This window comes from Myotis brandtii, unplaced genomic scaffold (assembly GCF_000412655.1).
Source record: "Myotis brandtii unplaced genomic scaffold, ASM41265v1 scaffold179, whole genome shotgun sequence".
Lineage (NCBI taxonomy): Eukaryota > Metazoa > Chordata > Mammalia > Chiroptera > Vespertilionidae > Myotis > Myotis brandtii.
In genome coordinates this window covers 3478663-3498840 of record NW_005356635.1, presented here as the reverse complement: position 1 = coordinate 3498840, position 20178 = coordinate 3478663, and the positions used below count along the sequence as shown (strand labels likewise).

Below are 20178 nucleotides of genomic sequence, written 5' to 3'. Positions count from 1 at the left end.
CCCTGTTGTCTGTGTCCATTGGTTAGGCCTATATGCATGCATATAAGACCTTTGGTTGATCTCTCCCCCTTACCCTCACCCTCCCCTACCTTACCTCTGATGTTTGACGGTCTGATCAATGTTTCTCGGTCTCTGGATCTGTTTTTGTTCATCAGATTATGTTGTTCATTATATTCCATAAATGAGTGAGATCATGTGATATTTATCTTTCTCTCACTGGCATATTTCACTTAGCATAATGCTCTCCAGTTCCATCCATGCTGTTGCAAATGGTAAGAACTCCTTCTTTTTTTACCACAGCATAGTATTCCATTGTTTAATAATTCTTTTAAGATTCTAATTAATAACTTTACATTGGCCATCTAACTTCTGTGGTTTGGAATTCTCACTGCTTGTCTGCCTTCTCCTCTCTCATTTACAGTAAATTTTCTTGGTTTCTCAAGAATTCTTCAGTATGAGGCAATACCCTTTCACCCTTTGCCTGCCCCAGGGATAGTCAGAAGACCTTTTCCAGTAATAACAGTTATATTTCACTTTTCACAAAAGCCCTTAATTGTGCTCTAAGCTCACACACTATATCAAAGCTACTTAAAAAAAAAAAAAAAGAACCACGCACACACACACACAAAAAAAAACACCACACACACACAAAAACAACATTCTCTTTTGTGTGTCATTAATGGCTGTGGTATAGCATCCCATTCTATAAGTATTACATAACTTAGTATTTTGATGCCAGTTTGGGAATTTGTTCTCAAATAGTTGCTTTGCATTTTGTATGATTTTAAGATGGCTCTACTATGCCTTTTCTCTAAGTTCTTGTTAGATTATTCTACACACCATTTACTCCACTTTTGATTATGATGTTATTGCAATAGAATTAAATATTTGTGTTTATGGAGGACAGATTTACTATTGAAATTTTATCTTGAAAGACCTTTGTAAAAATTGTATACATTATCTAGATGCAGTTTTTTATAAAACTGTATTAGAGTCTACTCATGAATATGTAATGTATTCAGTAAAAGTACTGTGCATTTAGTGACATCACTAACAGTTACCATGATCTAATTCTTTTATTTGAGAGAATGAAAATCAGACTTCAAGAGCACTTTGTAAAAGGAGAGTTTGGGATATTGTAATAGACTGCAGTTACTTACCCAAAACCAACAGTACATAGCTGGAGCATTTTACCAATAGTTTCAAACTGATATGTCCATAGACATCAGCCCCCAAGCTATTCATGTGCTATTTAGTAATCCTGCTTCTTTCATGAGCACTCAGTAGAGAACCCAAGAACATCCCCACTTTCCCGGCCCCTGTGTCCAAGCTGTAGGAACTCAACTGAAAAGAGCTTTCAAGAAATGTTTATCATCTTTTGATAATGAAAACATCAGTGAAAATGGATTTTCCTTTTGCTTTTCTAGTATGTAAAAATAAAACCAGTTTGGTTTATTATCAAACCTTTATTGATTGCACAATGAGGCACAATCTCTGCTTCAGAAGTACATGTAGGTTACTTAAACAGTAGGTGCCTGCAGGAGGAGTCATCACAATGCAGTGTGAGATCAGCAATTGAGGCATGACAGACAGGGAGGGACTGGGTTTGAGATGGTGGTGGGAGGTTGGCCAGATCATATTTCATGGACTAGGTGATGGCAACGCAGGATTTTAGGGAGGGATAAGAGTTTTCTTGGTGAGTCAGAGGTAAATTTACATGTGCAATGGCACAGGGGCAAAAAAGCCTGGCATGTTCAGGTTTATAGAAAAGTGTGAAGTTCCAGGGATGGAAAAGCAGTGAGGCGATGAGGCCAGAGAGGTGGGCAGGTTCCAGGGCCTCAGTGCCCTTGAGGGCATAGGAAGAGGCCTGAGATTCACCTTCCGATGATAACGCTGGAGCTGGAGGCACATTTACAGAGCGTGAGCATTCCTTTGTGCATTCTCTCTGGAAGTTTTAAGTTGGCATCTACAATACCAGATAACCATTTTGTAGTTTTTTTTGAACCACAAAGGTATTCAGGAAAAACATGCAGAGGTAAATAAGTCCAAGTAGGGCTCCATCCTTTGAAAAATATTCCAGTATGGATGTTACTGGTTGTGGGCCAGCAGTTTCATCTATGTATGTACCAAGAATAGCATAATATTCTGACATATTCTATATAAAACATTTGTAACCCAAGGTCAGTGGGAAGTATTGTGGGATTTACCAATAAAAAATGACATTTTCTGTCTTCAAAACACATTTTTCTTAGAGAATCCTAACCATCTTTAGGGGATGCGGTCAAGAGTACAGTGAACTGGTAAAGGGACATATGCAATGAAGGCCCTAAAACATTCCCAAACAGTTGGAGAAGCAATTATTTTTAACCAGAGTGGGAGGCAGGAGGATAGAGGTTGTTGCCCAGGAAGGCTTTGCTAACCAAGTAGGTGGCATATTCAACCACCATTAGAGGATTTGCTGGGCAGAGGGAAATTCTAAAGAAGAAGAATACAGTATTTTTGCCCTTGAATTGTATGCTCTTGGCATGTGAGCAAAGTATTATAGCACAGTGTTTCATGTGGCTTAATTATGGTGCCCGTGCCTCCTATGTTGACATGGAAAAGGCTCTTTGTAACTGTAAGGAGCTTTCAAAGGCCTTTGACCACCTACAGCTCCCCAGATGCTTCATATGTGGCATCCCTTTCAACCCCTAAGTTTCAGCTTCACCGAAGGACTTTCAAGGTGGTTTTCTTTTTTCCCAAAAATTCAGCAAGTATCAACATTTTTGGAATACAAAGTCGGAGTGCTGTTTGAATTATGTGTGTAAAACAATGTGAGAAGGTGTTTTGGAGGGGAGGTTTTTTGGAATACACATTTATCCACAATAAATCTATTCCAAAATGTAAGTGAATGTTCTAGAAAAGATGACCTCTAGTGGCCACTTGCTTTCTGTTGCATTCTCTTAATGATACTTCATTCTGCTTATGAATACATCTATGTGGAATTAAATTTACATAATCCTTTTTGTACATCAGGATAATAAAATGTAAGAAAACATTTATTTTAATCCCTTTTTATTGCTTAAATGTTATTTCCAAATAAATTGTCTTTTGAAATCTAGTCCATAAATAGAAGTGAGCCATGATAAAGTCTTCAGTTTAGGGTTATATTGTCTGTCTGACTGGTATGATTGTCTTGGTTTGATGCTGTAGTCTTTCTTCCTCTCATGCATAATAACCTTCTTGTGAAATTTTTACATAAAAAAATATATATTAAGGGATCCATACAGATGTTTGTTGCAGCCAACAAGAGAGTTGTTTCTTTAGCGATAAACAGTTGATGCTGCAATCTACAGTTAGTCTTGCTGTTGGTTTGACTCTGAGTATATGGAACTCTGGCAAAATGAAATGGAGCAAAACACAGAAAGAAGACAGCTACAACAATAAACACTTTACCTTCCAGCTTCTTGTTGCTTTTGCTGTCCTTACTTTTCGACTTTCTGTAAGAATCATATACTTTTTTTGCAATCACCACATAAAACAGAAGCATTAAGGCAAAAACCGTCCAGAAAATGAACTGGGATATGTAATTCACCGCTTGGTGCCACTTCAACCCCAGAGGGCTCTTTAAGGAGGCACACTTTTTCACAGTTGACGGTGTCATCTTCTGGTTGCTTAAGATCATGTTTGGCAGAGAGATGAGGAACAAAAGGAACCAGACAAAGGTTGAGACTGTTTTTGCAAAAGTGGGTTTTTGTACAAAGAATTTTCCAAAAGGTCTGATGATCTTGAGGAATCTGTCAAAGGCGATGAGGCCCAGCAGAATGATGCCCACGTACATGGTCTCATAGAAGATGACGGCGGAGAAGCGACACACGAAGGCTCTGAGTTGCCAGGGTCCCAGGTGTGAATCGGAGAGGATTTTAAATGGAAGCGTGAGTGTCATTACCAAGTCGGCCACCAGAGTACTTTTGAGGTAAACGATGAAGGTGGAAGAGCTGGGAATGTGAATGAACACCCACAGGGCCAGAGTGTTCAGCGAGATGCTGGTGAAGAAAACAATGGTGTAAATGGCTGGGAACACCAGCTGTGCTATCCGCGTATCCCTGGGGCACTGCTCAGACCCGTTGAAGCCCTTCGTCACTGTGGCGTTCATGATTTCCAGTGTCAGCTGTTACAAATAAACACACACAGACACACAGTAAAACAAAGCCTTTCATGATTTCAAAATGCTGCTTTTAGAAAAAACAGACTTTAGGTTTGTAGCATATTAATACCTTCTGTGTTAACATTATCACATTCAGTAGATCGGTGGAGAAGGCACAGTTTGTTTAGGATTTTTAAAGTGCATAATACGGTTTTGGTACTTGTAACATTACCCTTACTCTCAGCATTATGAAATCCAAATAACAGGTCCTACCCGATTCACAAGTGCTACTCTTACTATGGCAGTAAAACAAAACCCCATTTAAGAGGTACTAATGGATGTCAGATTACTGTACATTATATAATTTTTTATGCTCCTAATCTAGTTTGTAGAATGTTAACCTTAAAGCATTTCCCACCTTGAGTATAGTCTACCATTTATAAGCAAGCACACTTATAATAAAAATTGAAACTCACCTTTGTTTGCGAGGAGGCTCGCTCGCTGTCTCCTGCTTGGCGCAGTCATTAGATCAGCCCACGAAGAGCGTGTGAAGCAAGCCCTTCTGCTTTCTTAAACCTGCTTTCCTTCCTCATTTCACGTGTAATGTGATCCATTGGAATCTCTTCACATTCAGACCTTCGGAGGATTTTCTAATAAGAAATCTCTTATTTCAAAGTTATGTACTCTTCATCTACTATGACTTGCATAAATTAGTTGCAGTTTCTTTATATTTTCTCATAGTGTAACTTTCCTGCAGCTTAATCTTGTTTACCTACTTGTTTAATGAAATTTTTGAGTGCCTCTTGTATATAGTAATGGGAGGCAGAAAGATAAAGAAAATAGCCCAAATTACAACAAAGTGTAATAGTTGACTCTAAAATCAGATAGAATCATTATCTGCATCCTTCTAGACTGTTTTCCCCAGAAATTTGTGTTCAGTATGATGGCCTGTTTGTTTCTATAAACATTTATCTTAGTCTTTTTGTCTTTCCATCTCTGAAAGAGAAAATGACATATTTGCTAAGGGTTAAGGGCTAATAGATCCAGATTTTTGGAGTCAGAATCCCACACCCACCAATTACTGTGTACTAGATCATAGACAGCTGATTTGATGGCTCTGTGCTGCAGTGTCCTCCTCTGTGTGGTGGGTTCAGTAATGGTGTATACCCTGTAGTCTTGCTGAGAGGACGAAGTGCGGGCCTGGAATAGTGCTGGCTGAGAAATTTTAGTCACTGCTCTGGTGTGGGAATTATAGATTTAAATGGCGACATACTTTCTCATTTATTAGAAAACCATTTTTGGAAATCTTCCCTGTATTTCATGTTATATGCGAAGTGCTATAGACTTCAGGAATTTTATCCATCAATCAATCTTGGGCCAAGGTCTACAAATTTTTTTCTTTAAGATCTCTTCAAGTTTGAAAGAGTAATTGCTGTTTTTTTAAAAAATATATTTTTATTTATTTCAGAGAGGAAAGGAGAGGGGGAGAGAGATAGAAACATCAATGATGAGAGAGAATCATTGGTTGGCTGCCTCCTGCACACCTCACACTGGGGATTGAGCGCACAACCCGGGCATATGCCCTGATCAGGAATCGAACCCGGGACCCTTCAGTTCCCAGGCTCTATCCACTGAGCCATGCTGGCCAGGCTAATTGCTGCTTTTATATAGACAAAAATCTATAATAAATGTTGTCTTGCCAGATAGGTCAAGGGAAAGAGGAAATTTAGAGATCTTATGAGGGAATGTGGAGTTCTCCATGGTGAGTTTCACTTCATATTTTGTGCTACAAGTTTAACCACAGAGCTGGAGTAGACTGTCGGGTTGGTTGATTGAGAATTTTTCGATGACTTGGCTTGGGATTCTGAGAATAAAACTCTATAACCAACCAGACATTTTGAGGCAATGGGATGCCTGATAATTTTGCTTGGAACTAACCTATGGTGACACAGTTTGAAAAAAAAAATGTGTTTCATTCAAATTGATTCTTGGAAATACAGATTCTGGATTTCATTAATGCAATGGAACATAATTTAAACATATCTTTTTGTTTGCTTTATTAGAGAGTAAAAACAAACAAAACTTTTTTAGTTTTATTTTTTAAGTAGAGGGATTTGACTTACGTAATTAAGTGTACATTTCCTGACAGAGGCAAATCCATTGAAGGTTTGGAATAGTTTCAATTTAAACAAGGGAAATTTCATTTCATAATGTGAAAACTGGAAATCACATTTTGGTCAAATTTCAAAATGCCAGAGTGTGGGAAACTTTCAAAAGGGGAACTCAAGTGGTATCGATTTCTAAAGTTACAGAAGGGTATTCTTTTAAATGGGTTGGTAGGTTTCAAAATTTTTCATCATAGTAAATATTCCATAGGTCACTCATTCCTATGCGTCCATGTGCTTAGTGTGCATTGGCCGTCTTTCTTTGTTCTCATGAGTTGCCATGACCCATGGGGGAGGTATTTTGCCCTTGATACTGTCTCTGAGAGGCTGCCCAGCAGAGCAGATATGAGCATGGCCTCAGGAGCCAGAGTGCCTGGGTTCAATTCCTTATTCTAACTCGTACTTTTCTTATGACCCTGGGCAAGTTATTCATGCTCTCTATGAAACCATTGTCTCCACTTTATATGAAAATAAGTAATGGTGTCTGCTTTTCTGTGTTGTTAAAGGGATACAATGGGTGAAAATCCACCCACTGTGGAGAATGAATCCTGTGACATGGTAGGTATTGGCATGTTTTCTATTAAATGAAATTAAAAGAAAAGTGGAATATAATGTAGAACTGTGGGATAGCTCATGAAAGACAGGAGGAAAAAATCAAATCCTATATAATAAAAGGCTAATATGCAAATTGTCCCCTCAGGAGTTCTACCAACCGGGTGTTTGACCACCAGTGGGTGGCACGGAATGAAGGAAGGCCCTGGCCGGCAGCCAGCAGCCAGGGGAAGGAAGACCCCAATCAGCCCTGATCTCTGGCCAGGCCTAGGGACCCTACCCATGCAAGTATTTCATGCACCGGGCCTCTAGTAAGATATAAGTAAAGGTTCCAGAAATTAGGTGCCTGTCAAATGTGAATAAACTAAACATTTAAAATCCACCCAGCTGGTGTGGCTCAGTCAGGGCACATGCCCAGGTTGCAGACTTGTTCCCTAGTAAGGGCATGCAGGAGGCAGCTGATCAATGATTCTCTCTCATCTTTGATGTTTCTATCTCTCTCCCTCTCCCTTCCTCTTTGAAATCAATAAAAATATATTTTAAAAAATAAAATCCTATCGGACTCAAAAGGGAATATAGTCAAAACTAATAAAATCACACTGGCTGTGCTGGTCTGTTGATAATATGATCTTATTCAATTCTTACAGCAGTGATCGGTCCCATTTTACAGATGAGAAAACAGAAGTGCAGAAGTTAAGCACTTCGCCTCAGATCATGCAGCCCAGGCCCACTGCAAACCCACAGTCTAGCTCTAGGCCCCACACTCAGAGCCTGCCTTACTCTCTCCTGGCTGTTAGAAGTCACAGATAAGGTGACCATGGAATTGTTTACCAAATTCTGGAGTTTTTGAGGTGGGCATAACTGAATGATGAATGAGACGAAACAGTAAACTATAAAGTTAATGGACTTGTGAAACTTCTTGTCTTAAAGTGAGATGTGAGGTTGAAAACATAAATTGGTTCAAAGCAGTATAATCAGAAGAGAATCAAAGAAGATAAAATAAAAATTAGAAGCCTGCAAAATGGGAATAACTACATTTGTAGTCTCCTTTGGGATTTTCCTTTGGATCAGAGTTAACAGTTTAAAGGTTCCTGTTGATGTGGTAACCAGTGCCATGTAAATAATATGTGAAAGATGAGGAAGTATTTACTTTTATTTGGATTGAAAGTCAAAATGGGAACTCCTGTACTCATAGAAGAACCTTTTACTTCCCATCAAGGTATACCATGGTACTTTCGCAGATTATATCAAAATGTTTAAAAAATTCCACACTGGATTAACCGAAAGTGGTAATAATAAGCTAAAATAAATTATGCAATTTCAAGTTAAATGTAGTAATCTTTGTCTATTATTAAGTTCAACATTAGAAAGTCTGTACCTATGACTGGAAACAGGCAATTGATTCACAATATCTGAAACAATTATATGAATATTCAGCTTCATAATTTTATTATAAAGTTTAAAGAGTTCAAATATAGACATGTATATAGTAGTAATTGCAAGTTAATCCCTTTTACATATAATACCAATGGTTTGGAAATATGTACATGTACATATATATTTACATTTATTGATATATTGTATCTTTATTTTATTTTATGTCAGTACATGATGACTTCCCTAATTTTTAAAAAAATGATATACAATATAAAGTTATCATAGTTTAGTTAAGTTGTTGGGCATTTATTTTTCCCATTTTTTTCTCATATTAAAAAACAGTACTGTAGAGCATATACATGTCCATATATTTTTGTGCATTTGTTGCAACATATTTATAGGAAGTTCCCTAAAAGTGGAATGCTGGATCAAACACTGTGCATCAATATGTAGAACGTTATTTTCCAATAGCTTTCCAGAAAGATTGTACTGATTTGTAGTCTCACTGAGTGGGATTCTACAGCACCTTGCTTAAAAACTTATAAATCAATTCTAAACTCATGGTGCAAAAAAGCCATGTCATTTTAGTATACTTATTTGATTATTAGTGATATATATGTATTTATATTATACTGCCCATTTGTATTTCTCCTGGAAATTGATTTTTCAAGCCCTTTCCCCATTTTTTTAAAAAGTCAGGCTGTCTCTTTTTACTTAGAGACTTGTAAGCGTGTTTCCACATGCTTAGCTCCCACTGGCATCATTGTAGTCCCGCTTTGGGCATTCCCAGCTAGCAGGTCACCTAGATCAGCGACTGGACTGCAGTTGTTTACAGTGCAAAGCCACTGAAGTACCCTGGTGCTTGAAGACAGGGTTGTTTTTGTTTTGTTTTTTTCCTGTGTAGGGGTTTTCTTCTGCTTTTAAAGTTCTAGTCCAGGGGTTGTCACTCTTTTAAAGAACTAGCTAGTAAATACTTTTGTGGCTTTGTAGTCTCCAACACAACTACTTATCCCGGTTGTTACGGCAGGTAAAACCCCAGTGGGTGTGGCTGTGTTCTAATAAAACCTTATGGACACTGAAACTTGAATTTCATGTAACTTTAATGCAGCATGAGCTTTTACCCTTCTTCTAACTTTTATCCCCACAAACATTTGAAATGTAAAATCCATTCTTAGCATATTACACTTTGATTGGTTGAACAGACAACCAGACGACCAGATACTTAGCATATTAGGCTTTTATTATATAGGATTCAGCCTTTTAATTTCTTCTCATATGATATTTAGATATTGGAATCTATGCCTTCTGCTTGAGAATCACCTCTGAGGATCATATATAATTAAGATAAATGATGTCATAATTCCCAGTGTGTTGTATATTTTATTTATATTAAAAATAATGAACATGGCTTCTGTGGAATCAGTCTACATTTGAAGTCTGACCTGGTTTCCCATTTACATATGAACTAATTGATGTGAGATGTCACCTTCAGAAGATTTTCTCAATGTTCTGTCTTAAAAGTGTTGGCAGCTAATCTTTCTTAAATGGGTTTAACATTTGAGGTAGGGGGAAGATAGGAAGTGAGTCATGGTATCTAATATCTTTGAACAAAGAATTTCTAACAAAGTGTGATTTAGAGTTTAATGTAAATTTTTTGTTATACACACAAATAACAAACAGGTAAATCCAAACATTTTGTTGTTGTTGTTAATCCTCACCCGAGGATATTTTTTCCATTGATTTTTAGACAGAGTGAGAAGGAGGGGGAGAGGCAGAGAGAGAAATATCGAACCCAGGACTCTTCAGTCTGAGGGCCAACACCCCAACCACTGAACCAAACCAGCAAGGGCATAAATCCAACCATTTTAATCACTTTCCTGTTGATAGTTATGCTGTACAAATGCTTAATTACATTTGTTTTTCTCACTATGGGAAATGTTTATTAACTTGTGTGCAGTCTCTAGTAGCTAGTTAATAAAGATAAGTTAATGATGCTATTGTATTTACTAAAGTTGTGAAAACATTAGTAAAACCGATTTCTCTAGTGTTAAGGGAGTATTATGTTTGTTTGTTTTTGTATGTGTGTATTAGAATATCTTATAAAAAGCCTCCTTATTTAATGGCTTCATTTGCTATTTCTATACTTTTTATTGGGAAAGTAGTTTTTGTTTGTTTGTTTGTTTTTTGTTTTTTTTTAAATATATTTTATTGATTTTTTACAGAGAGGAAGGGAGAGGGATAGAGAGTTAGAAACATCGATGAGAGCAAAACATCGATCAGCTGCCTCCTGCACGCTCCCCACTGGGGATGTGCCCGCAACCAAGGTACATGCCCTTGACTGGAATCGAACCTGGGACCCTTCAGTCCGCAGGCCGACGCTCTATCCACTGAGCCAAACCGGTTAGGGCCGGAAAGTAGTTTTTAATCTTCTATCTTAATGAACATTAAAAAAATTCAGTCTAATCTATTACCATTTCAATTAGTATAAATCCCTTAGGTCTTTGCTGATAATTATAAGTTAGTAGTTACTATTCTTTGTGTGCCCCACTTACTTAAATTTTTATAATGATTATCACAGTAGGTCAGCATTTGGTTAGGGGACTAGAATTGTATATACAACTAACTAGAGGCATGATGCACAAAATTTGTGCAAGGGGCTCGGCTCTTGCAGCCGCGGTGGCTTGCCTCGGCCCTTGCAGCCCCACTTGTCCAGAAGGTCATCCGGAAGAATGTCCAGAAGGTCGTTTGGCAGCCTGATCTAATTAGCATGTTACGTTTTTATTATTATAGATAAGTATAATTTTTGGTCAGAAGATTTTATCAGACTTATCATTCTCCAGTTGATTATATAGTAAGTTTACTAATATTGTGATCAATAATGTATTTATAGAATTACAGTAAGTATCATTATATTGTTACCTATTTTGCCAAAACTCTTCAATTCTTGAATTCTGTATGGTTTTGCATGTCACATGGTTATTGGATAACAGTTTGTTTTGCTCCACAGCTATATGTTAATTTAGTTTTCTACATTTTAAGATAGCTTTTAATACTGGAAAAGTAAATGAAAATTACTTTTGTAGTCTTCTATTGTTTCAAGCGTCATTGTTACTCAGCTGCTTCTTAGTATTAATATTTTTACATAGTGTTTTCTTTTAGGAGTTCCAAACACTAATATTTCAATCTGGTTAACAGATTGAAATCTTACCTCAATGTGTTTATATTGGAGTCTCTTCGCTTGGGTCCCTACCATCCTGACCTTTCCCCCTGTTTTCGTGGGGAGATGTTGCAGAATTGGTGCACTTCAGCATACTCATCAAGGAATTTTTGAAGGACTTGCAAAGGAAAAAGTAGATGAATGGATCCAGGCATGCATTTAAGGAAGTTAACCAGAGCGTGCTCTCCTTCACATAGAACAGAGTATTCTCCGCAGAGCAGTTAAAGACATCCCGGGTCTGGCTCAGGGTGTAGGGAATCCGGGCAAAATGGAAGGGAACAAAACAAATAAAAAATACAGCAATGATAATGAAAACCTTGATGTTCACCTTTTTCTTGTGAACTTTACCAGTACCCCTTGTTCTTACATATGACCTGTATAGTTCTTTTGTAATGAGTGTATAACATACAATAATAATTAAAAAATTAATCCAGAAAATGACTTGACAGATATAATTGACTATTTCATGCCAGACCAAACCAAATTCTGATTTGAGGAAAGAGCATTTCTTCACATTCTTGTCTCTCGGCCTCCTGTTGGTTAGGATCATGTTAGGCAAAGAGAGTAAGAACATGAATGCCCAGATGACAACAGAGAGAATCTTGGCCCCCAGGAGATTGTTGGGGCTGGATGTTTTAAATGGCCTGGTGGTCTTCTGGTAGCGATCGATAGTTATCAGCCCTAGGAATGAAATACTGATATACATTGTGAAGTAGAATATGACAGAGGTCACTTGGCACACGAACACTCTCAGTGGTCCTGTTCCCAGTTTGGCATCACTGAGGATTTTGAATGGAAAAGTCAGAATCATGAGAAGATCAGAAATGACTGTGTTCTTAAGAAAAATAATAAAGTTGGATTTACTGCGGATTTGAAAGAAAATCCTCATTGCCAGGCTATTTGTGATGAGTCCAGTGAAAAACAGGACAGTGTAGAGGAGCGGGAAGAGGACCTGGGTGATGTGGTAGTCCCTGGTGCACAGGCTGCCATTCCCCGGGGGAGAGGTGAAGTTGTCCATGGCCGCGTTCCCTCTTTGATACCTGGAGGGGAGGGGGGGGGTGGTTATTTTCAGTGCCAGTAGCTGATTTTGCTTTTGTCTCTGTGTGTAACTTTTCTGGACAGCCTTCTTTAAAAACAGGTTTCTAATTTTTTTTGTGGCAAGTAGTAAGAACAAAGAAAACAATCTCATGATATTTCATCATATTCTACTTCTAGGAAAGTAAAATGGTCTGAATTATGTGAAGGTATGGATACTTTGTATTTTTTATTTGTTGAATATTTGCCTCTCTTAGAACATTTTTTATCTTAGGCAAAAACATCTGTATATTTATATATGAAGTCTAGAAGAGCAATATTAGGGCTCTGCTTTGTTCTCCGGTTTCATTTCCATGCCTTTAAAAAGTTCTTTTGTTTCTATTCAGTCACCCTTTCTGCACCAACCTTATTCCTGGACTTCACTTACTCTAGTTGCACCATCAAAGCATTCTAAGAAGAAATAACTGATAATTGCCTATTAGGATTAAATAAGTAAGACACTGAGTCAGAAAGAAAAATTTCCTTTATAATTGAAGGATATTTCTGCCTCTATATTGCTGGCATCCATTCAAAAGTCAGGCCCATAAGGACTCATTCTTTAGCTTCAAATATAATGGTAGATACTATAACAAAGCAAAACCATGCTCATGTCTGGTTCCATAGGTTATTATACCCCAACAAGCAGCTGTAAATAAACTAACACTTCACTGGAATATGTTATCTGACATCTAAATTTTGAAATTTAAAGTGAGATTTGTAACATTTTTATTTCATCAAAGACAATGGAATTGATTGTTTATAGAATATTATTCCTAAATATAAGATATGGTAATGTTAAAGTACAGATATTTAAATTAAAAAAATTCCATATAAAATATTTAAATATGACAAATAAAGGTAGAACTAAATACCCCAAATGTCAGTGGAATTAATTTTTTACATCCTTTAATTATTGAAAGTAAAACAAGATTCATTCACGTTGTCACAATTATGGCTTCAGTTTTCAACACCTCCTCACCTCTCACCTGTTTAACCTAAAACAAACCAAAAACAATATGTAATTGATACAAGATCACTGATTTTAACTTTCCTTGCTACCGCTATTTGCTTTGAGTTGTATATTCTTTGATAGTTTTGGAAATTCTACTTTGGGATTACTCATTTTGCATAGACTACAACTTATTTAACACATATTCTTGATCTGGAGAATTTCAGCTCTCTCTATATCTAAGTCTAATTCCACACTTGATGTAAAATTAGTAAGACCATTTGTATTTTATTTCAGTCCTCTATAAGTTTTTAAATGAAATTGTTATTTCTAACACCATTATTGTGGATTATATTTTAATTTTTATCCCAAATAAGTGCCTGCATTGATATTGTTACTAAAAGTTTCCAATTTTAAGAAAACCTGAAAAAATGTTCACATATGTCAAAGTGTAAATACAAAGTGTCAAATACTTCTAGATATAAAGTTACCTGGTTACTCTGTTGATTGGAGGATTTAAATGTATCCAGTAAGTGGTAGTCAGTTCAACTGCAGGGTGGCATCTGGTATTTTCCTTTTTAATGTCTTAGCTTAGTTGTTAAAACTCTTTATGGTAGAGAATTTGCAGAGTTCTCATCAGTAAAGTCTTGAGGTTTCTAGAGAGAAATAGAGCATGAGAGGAAGAGAGGACTCCACAATCAGAAATTACCTTCAAGTGCTGTGGACTCAAAGCTATGCAGACACTGGATTTCCGTTTGTCCACTTTTATGACTTCTGCTTTTATTTCCTTGGGAAATGTGGGGCAGGGTGGGTGAAAAGTCATCTTTTAAAAGGCAATTTTAAATCTTGTGGCTTTTTACTGAGACCTGCCATAGAGTTCATGCTGTATGAGTTCTTTTGGGTATTTTTCCCTGCGAGGATAAATCCAAGCCTTTTGAAGTCTGCTTCCCGGAGAAGGTTGCAAGCTTGCTTTCTTAGATGGCTGTTTACCTGAAAACATACTGTGCTCAACATCAGATGATGTATTATGCTGTAAGAGTAATTACATTAACTCAGAATCTGTGCTTGTTAGGGATGTTAAATCTCTTGCTCTTTGCCTTTCTTTTCCTGGTTAATAATGTCATTATTTTAAATCTGTGTTTGATCAACTTTTTGTAGATGAAACAGTTTCCTCCCATTATAAATTATAAAGTTCCAAAATTACATTAGAAAGAAAAACAGTTGTATCCAATTGCCAGGCTTATTATATAAAGTGTCTTTTATGATTTTCTTGAACAGAATTTACATAGAAACAATTTTTTTTTCTGTTAACCAAGTTTTCGGTGTTGGGGAATATATCATTAAATTCATGGATCCTTGTATTGCTATTACTTTGGTATAAATACTGCTGTGGACATGCATGCACACAAACACACACACAAATATTTCTAACTGTAATCTCCTCTGTTACCAGAGGACCATTTGGGTAGATGCCTTTGCTGTGAAGATATGTTTTGGTTATTTCTTTCTTCTGAGTTTTGCGTGGGTCTGTCTTTGTATTTGTTAATCTTCAACAAAGGTTCTCAAAGTGCAGGCTTCCCCTGGGAAGTCATGAGAAATGCAGGATCCTTGGCACCAAACCGAGCCCCAGTGAGTCAGGAACTCTGGGTGCTCCCCTCACCTGCATTTAATGAGCTTCCCGTGTGATACTCATGCACACTGATGTTTTAAATCAGGACCACTGACTTAAATTGGCATTAAGAATCTGAAATCAAGTTATGAATTTGAATCATTTTATTTGGAAATTTCAGGTACTTAATAGATCCTAATCTGTTAGTCAGCTAGAAGTGTCAATTTGATATTAAACTCTTGAAAAAGTAGGAATCAGGTTATTTTTATTTTAAAATTTGACTTACAGTAAGCAAATCTTACTTGTTGATTTGGGGACACAAAATTAGACTTTGACAGAACTTTTATGTTAAATAATCGCCAGTGTTTGATTCCTTATATCGTCATGAATTTACTCATTTTATGACCTCGACGACTCTCTGAAGTACACCTTCATATTATTTTTGTTTCTGGATGAGGGAAGCGGGGGAGCAGAGCAGTGGATTCATTAGAGGCCTGATGCCAACCATGCTGTCTGGTCCCGGAGCCTCCATCTGTAACTATTTTGCAGTTACGGCTAAATCTTCCCCCTCTTGCTGTCTCCTCGACATTGAGGTAGAGGAGCGAGAGGTAAATACCATGAAGGGAATGGCTGCACTTCTTGCAGGAAAATAAGAGTCATACTTGCGTTTACAGCAAATTGTAAACTCTAAAGAATGTTTATGAATTGTTTCTAAGGTCTAGAGATGAAACAAGATTTGTGGGGAAAAATTATAACACATAATGTACGTGTTACATTACAGGAACACTAATTCAGGATTCTTAAATCATATATTTTATTGAGAATTTACATTTCCAAATTCCTAGAGGACTGTGAGTAAGGGATTGAAGGGTAAAGGAAAATCTCCAGCTCTTATTCTAGATTAACTTTCTCACTCCTCTGGTTTTAACTCACAACCACACCTGTCTGTGAACCTTCTCTGATAATATTTTCTCATTGGAGGATGACTGCCAATTACCCATTTAGATCACTTGACCCTGAAAGTGACTAAAATCTTTTAAGCAAGAATTATCTCAGGTTACAAAAGTATATGGTCATATGAATGTAGTAGAGCATTACCTCATTAATAAACAACAACACATGCAGTTTGTAATCGTATGTGTTACTTTGGGAACCGGACTAGCTTTAATTGATTTTGTTACTTTCAACGATTGAGATGACTTAGAATAAACTTATGGCCCAGAATTTTTACATGCAAGTGATTTAACCAGTTTATTTATTTTGCCAAGTCTGCTGAAGGTTGTCTGCTTATCTGAAAATATTTACTTGAATGAGATTACTCTGAACCCAGGGGGCCCCTGTCCTAAAGTGGAGGACTCTGGTCCCTTTGGAATCAGATTGTGGCAGCAGGATGGAGAGGTAGTTAAACCATTTGATTAGTTCACTTTGGCTATTTTAGTTCTAACACGGTTTGTAGGTGTGGTCATTCTGATATTAGTGAATGTTTTGATTGAACACATGCATTTTAAGGAATTGCTTGCTTATGTCATCTAGTTTGTCTTTTCTGGTGAGAGTATAGACATTTAGGTTTGATAAAAGACAAATTCCTAAAATAAGGAGTCTTGGGCATTGGGGTTTTTAGTAAAAGCGAATGCTAACTCTGCTGATCGAGTTGTCACCCTGTCTCAAGTGTTTTGCATGAAAGCGGAGGCCTAGTTACTATATCTAGTTAAACACCTAACATCAGTTATGCTCCTACAGTACACTGACTCTGTTGGATAAAATCTCATTTCAGCCATACTGCGGACTATAAGCTATTGTAGGACAAAGATTTCCTATACAAATCAAATTAAAGGGGTTTCCTATTTTTTTTTTTTTGCTTTAAAGAAAAATTTACTCTAATTCAGGTGGAATTATTAATGAGAAGCAGCAGCTCATTTCTTGTTACTTTCCCGGGGTGGGGAACCTTTTTTTCTTCCAAGGGCCATTTGTATATTTAAAACATCATTCAAGGGCCATACAAAATTGTCAGCTTAAAAGTTCGCCTGCTGTATTTGGTCAGACATTTAATGAACTCACCCTTTATGCCTTCCAGGGCCAGACCAAATGATTTTGTGGGCCTTGTATGGCTCGCAGGTCGGCTGTTCCCTGACCCTGCTTAACACAGCCTCCCTCCTTACACATGTACACACCTATTCTTCACCCCAGCGCAAGGCTTATTATTGATATAGCATTTATATGAAGTCATTTTATTCTAAACAGAACAATGTCATATTGAAGAATTCAGCTACAAAAATAATGCTTGAAAACCTCTTTTAATAGTTATTTATTCTCAGAGGGAGGGGATGGGGCCATGAAGAGATTAGCCAAAGAACTTATATGCATACTAGTGGCCCGGTGCACGGAATTCGTGCATGGGGGGGGGGCCCTCAGCCCAGCCTGCACCCTCTCCAGTCGGGGACCCCTTGGGGGATGTCCGACTGCCTTTTTAGGCCTGATCCCTGTGGACATCCCTAACTGCTCTGCCCTGCTAGCCTGATCACCCCTAACTGCCTCTGCCTGCCTGATCACCCCTAACTGCCCTCCCCTGCCGACCTGATCTCGCCCCCAACTGTTCTCCTCTGCCAGCCTGATCTTGCCCCCAATTGCCCTCCCCTCCCTGCCTGATCACCCCTAATTGCCTCTGCCTCCCCACCACCATGGCTTTGTCCAGAAGGAAGTTGGACATCTGGAAGATGGCCGGTCGACCTGGTCTAATTAGCATATTACCCTTTGATTAGTATAGAAAAAGAGGGACATCTGTAATACTTTCAACAATAAAGACATATTAAAAATAATAAAATAAACTTATTTTAATAAAGGAACTAAAAATTTTATGTAGATTTATTATTTTTTAAAAAGTGGTTTTTACTCCTTTTTGGAGATGATGTATACTGGGTTTGCATTTGAATATTTAAACATACAAATTAATGAGTGTTGGGAAGTTTGAAATGCTTAATTATATTGTATCAGCAGGACAAGTGCATCTACTTTATCCATCTTAATTAGTGTTCAAAAGAAAAGGAAGCACTCAGAGGGGGATTCTTATTTCCCTTAAAGGAGCATTAATTTATTAATTTTTAAATTCTACAGTTAATTGGGTCATTTGTAGAAATAATCAGAAAATATTAATAAGGAAAGTACATAGCTCTGATAGTCTAGCCACCATTGTCATATCTTTGTGAACACACACGTGTTTTGGCAACATTTCTAATCACATATTTTAAAGAAATGAACATGACTCAGAGCAGACTTCAATTTAATTCACTTCAATTCTTCCTTCAGTTCTTCTCAAGGATATTTGGGTTGAGAGGCACATTTTAATTTCTGTATTATAACAAGCCTCCCCCGGTTTTGGACATGCATCCTCCTAGTTCCCTATCAGTTAGGTGATTTTTATCTGGAGAAAGAGAGTAATCGATCTGGAGATTTTCAAAAGTCAGTGCACAGGGGAGATGAACTGTCCCACCCATGGACAGCACACTGGCAGTGGCTAGACATCTGTGGATTGCCTAGTGATTTTTTTTTCCTGCCGAATAAATGTGTCCTTCAGGGAATAAATAACAGAATAATTCTTCGGTACTGATCTCCAATCATTAATTTTACTTACAACTAGGCAACTTGAGGGTGTTTGGATTCCCAGATGAAAGAGTAGAACTTATTGGTACTCTTAGGAATATTTGGCCTATTTTCTTAGGGTGCCTTAATTCTCATGTAGCATAAGTTGGTATTTGAAGACTTGTACATTTTCTGCATGTACCGAAAATTGACATAAACCAATTCCGTAGTTTTCATCTTACAGCACACATAAACTAATTACTAAAGTTCTGTGGCACCAAACAATGTGCTTTTTGCTGATCTGACAAGAATAAAAGGTATCATTGTGATTCATTCACACTGGATGGCTATTGTGTTGGCTGTTGTCATTTTTTTCATTTGACAACCTAAGGGAAAAGAGGTCAGTGCCCCTGACTAAATAGTCGGGTATTGTATGTTTTAAAAATTCTTGCAGCACACTGGTTGAAAATTGCTATTGTAGGCTGTTGAAAAAGAGTTGCTTTTAGAAGTCTTTGCCTTTCCATTTTGAAGATTAGTAACAGCTACCATGCATGATTTTCCTCACAATATCAGCTATCAGAAGCACATACAGTTTTATACCACGCAGAGGGGACCGGTGGTTCTTTCCCAGCTAAGTGCATGTTGCTCTTGCTTTTAAATTCCATCCCTCACTCTCAACTCATGACTGTGCTTCTAGTCCAACTCCCTGAGAATATCAGGACCAATGAACTGATATGAAGTTCCTCACATTCCTCACTTTTCACCCACATTCCCCATGTTTTTATCAGTTTCCTTTTACTCTGTGGTGAAGTGTAAAGGTGTGCCTGACTTTCTTTCCAAGTTAAGCCAGAAAAGACACTGTTGTTTTCTATCTATCAGTTATCTGCCCTCCGACCTGGATTTCCTTCCTGGAGACTCTATTTGGAACATAGCTTTGAAACAAGAGGTTGCCATTGATTATCTTAACACAACCTTCTCTTTCCTCTCAAGCTGCTGTTCTTCATGCTCAATACTAGTAAATGTGGGTTACTTCCTTTGCCTGCTCTTATTTCACCACCTACTCTTACTTCAGCTCCCTGTTTCCTGCTCTCTGCCCTCCATCCTTCATTGTAGAGAAACTTCTCTTTTGAGGTTCACACATGTGTTTTTTAAAAAAACAAGTCAGCTACATCCATTGTGACTTCTCCATTGCATTTGATACTATTGATGACTCCCAGTGTTAAATGTCCCCTCCATGACTAACCTCTGTGACCCTGACTTCTCTGGTGCTCTTATTAATTACTAGAGGCCCAGTGCATGATAATTCTTGCACCAGGAGAGGGGTGTCCCCTCAGCCCAGCCTGCACTCTCTCCAATCCGGGACCACTCAAGGGATGTCCAACTGCCTGTTTAAGTGAATTAAATTGAAGTCTGCTCTGAGTCATGTTCATTTCTTTAAACCAGCAGTCGGACATCCTCTCACAATCCTGGACCGCTGCCTCCTAACCACTCACCTGCCTGCCTGCCTGGTCGCTCCTAACTGCCTGCCCCCCT

General features: G+C 37.7%; 3 protein-coding genes across 9 annotated transcripts in view; 1 reads left to right on the top strand and 2 right to left on the bottom strand.

Annotated features, from left to right (window-relative positions):
* Positions 1–20178, top strand: part of MED12L (mediator complex subunit 12-like) — a 397491-nt gene that overhangs the window by 278799 nt on the left and 98514 nt on the right. The window lies entirely within an intron of this gene.
* Positions 1696–4821, bottom strand: P2RY13 (purinergic receptor P2Y, G-protein coupled, 13). Its single transcript, XM_005863461.2, has 2 exons — positions 4603–4821; positions 1696–4150 (listed from the first exon to the last, which is right to left on the bottom strand). Exon 2 carries the CDS (start codon positions 4133–4135, stop codon positions 3134–3136), a length of 1002 nt encoding a protein of 333 aa, XP_005863523.1. The 5' UTR covers positions 4136–4150; positions 4603–4821; the 3' UTR covers positions 1696–3133.
* The window catches only part of P2RY12 (purinergic receptor P2Y, G-protein coupled, 12), a 52626-nt gene continuing 43758 nt past the window's right edge, over positions 11311–20178 (bottom strand). For 2 of the 4 annotated variants that reach the window (XM_005863462.2, XM_005863463.2), the window contains exons 2-3: positions 13952–14116; positions 11311–12477 (exon numbers count right to left, since the gene is read on the bottom strand). In XM_005863462.2, coding sequence (XP_005863524.1) covers positions 11439–12455 — 1017 coding nt within the window. In that variant the 5' untranslated portion in view covers positions 12456–12477; positions 13952–14116 and the 3' untranslated portion in view covers positions 11311–11438. Of the gene's footprint in view, positions 12478–13497; positions 13507–13951; positions 14457–20178 lie in introns of those variants that run through there. The other 2 variants (XM_014537433.1, XM_014537432.1) reach the window with 2 other exon arrangements.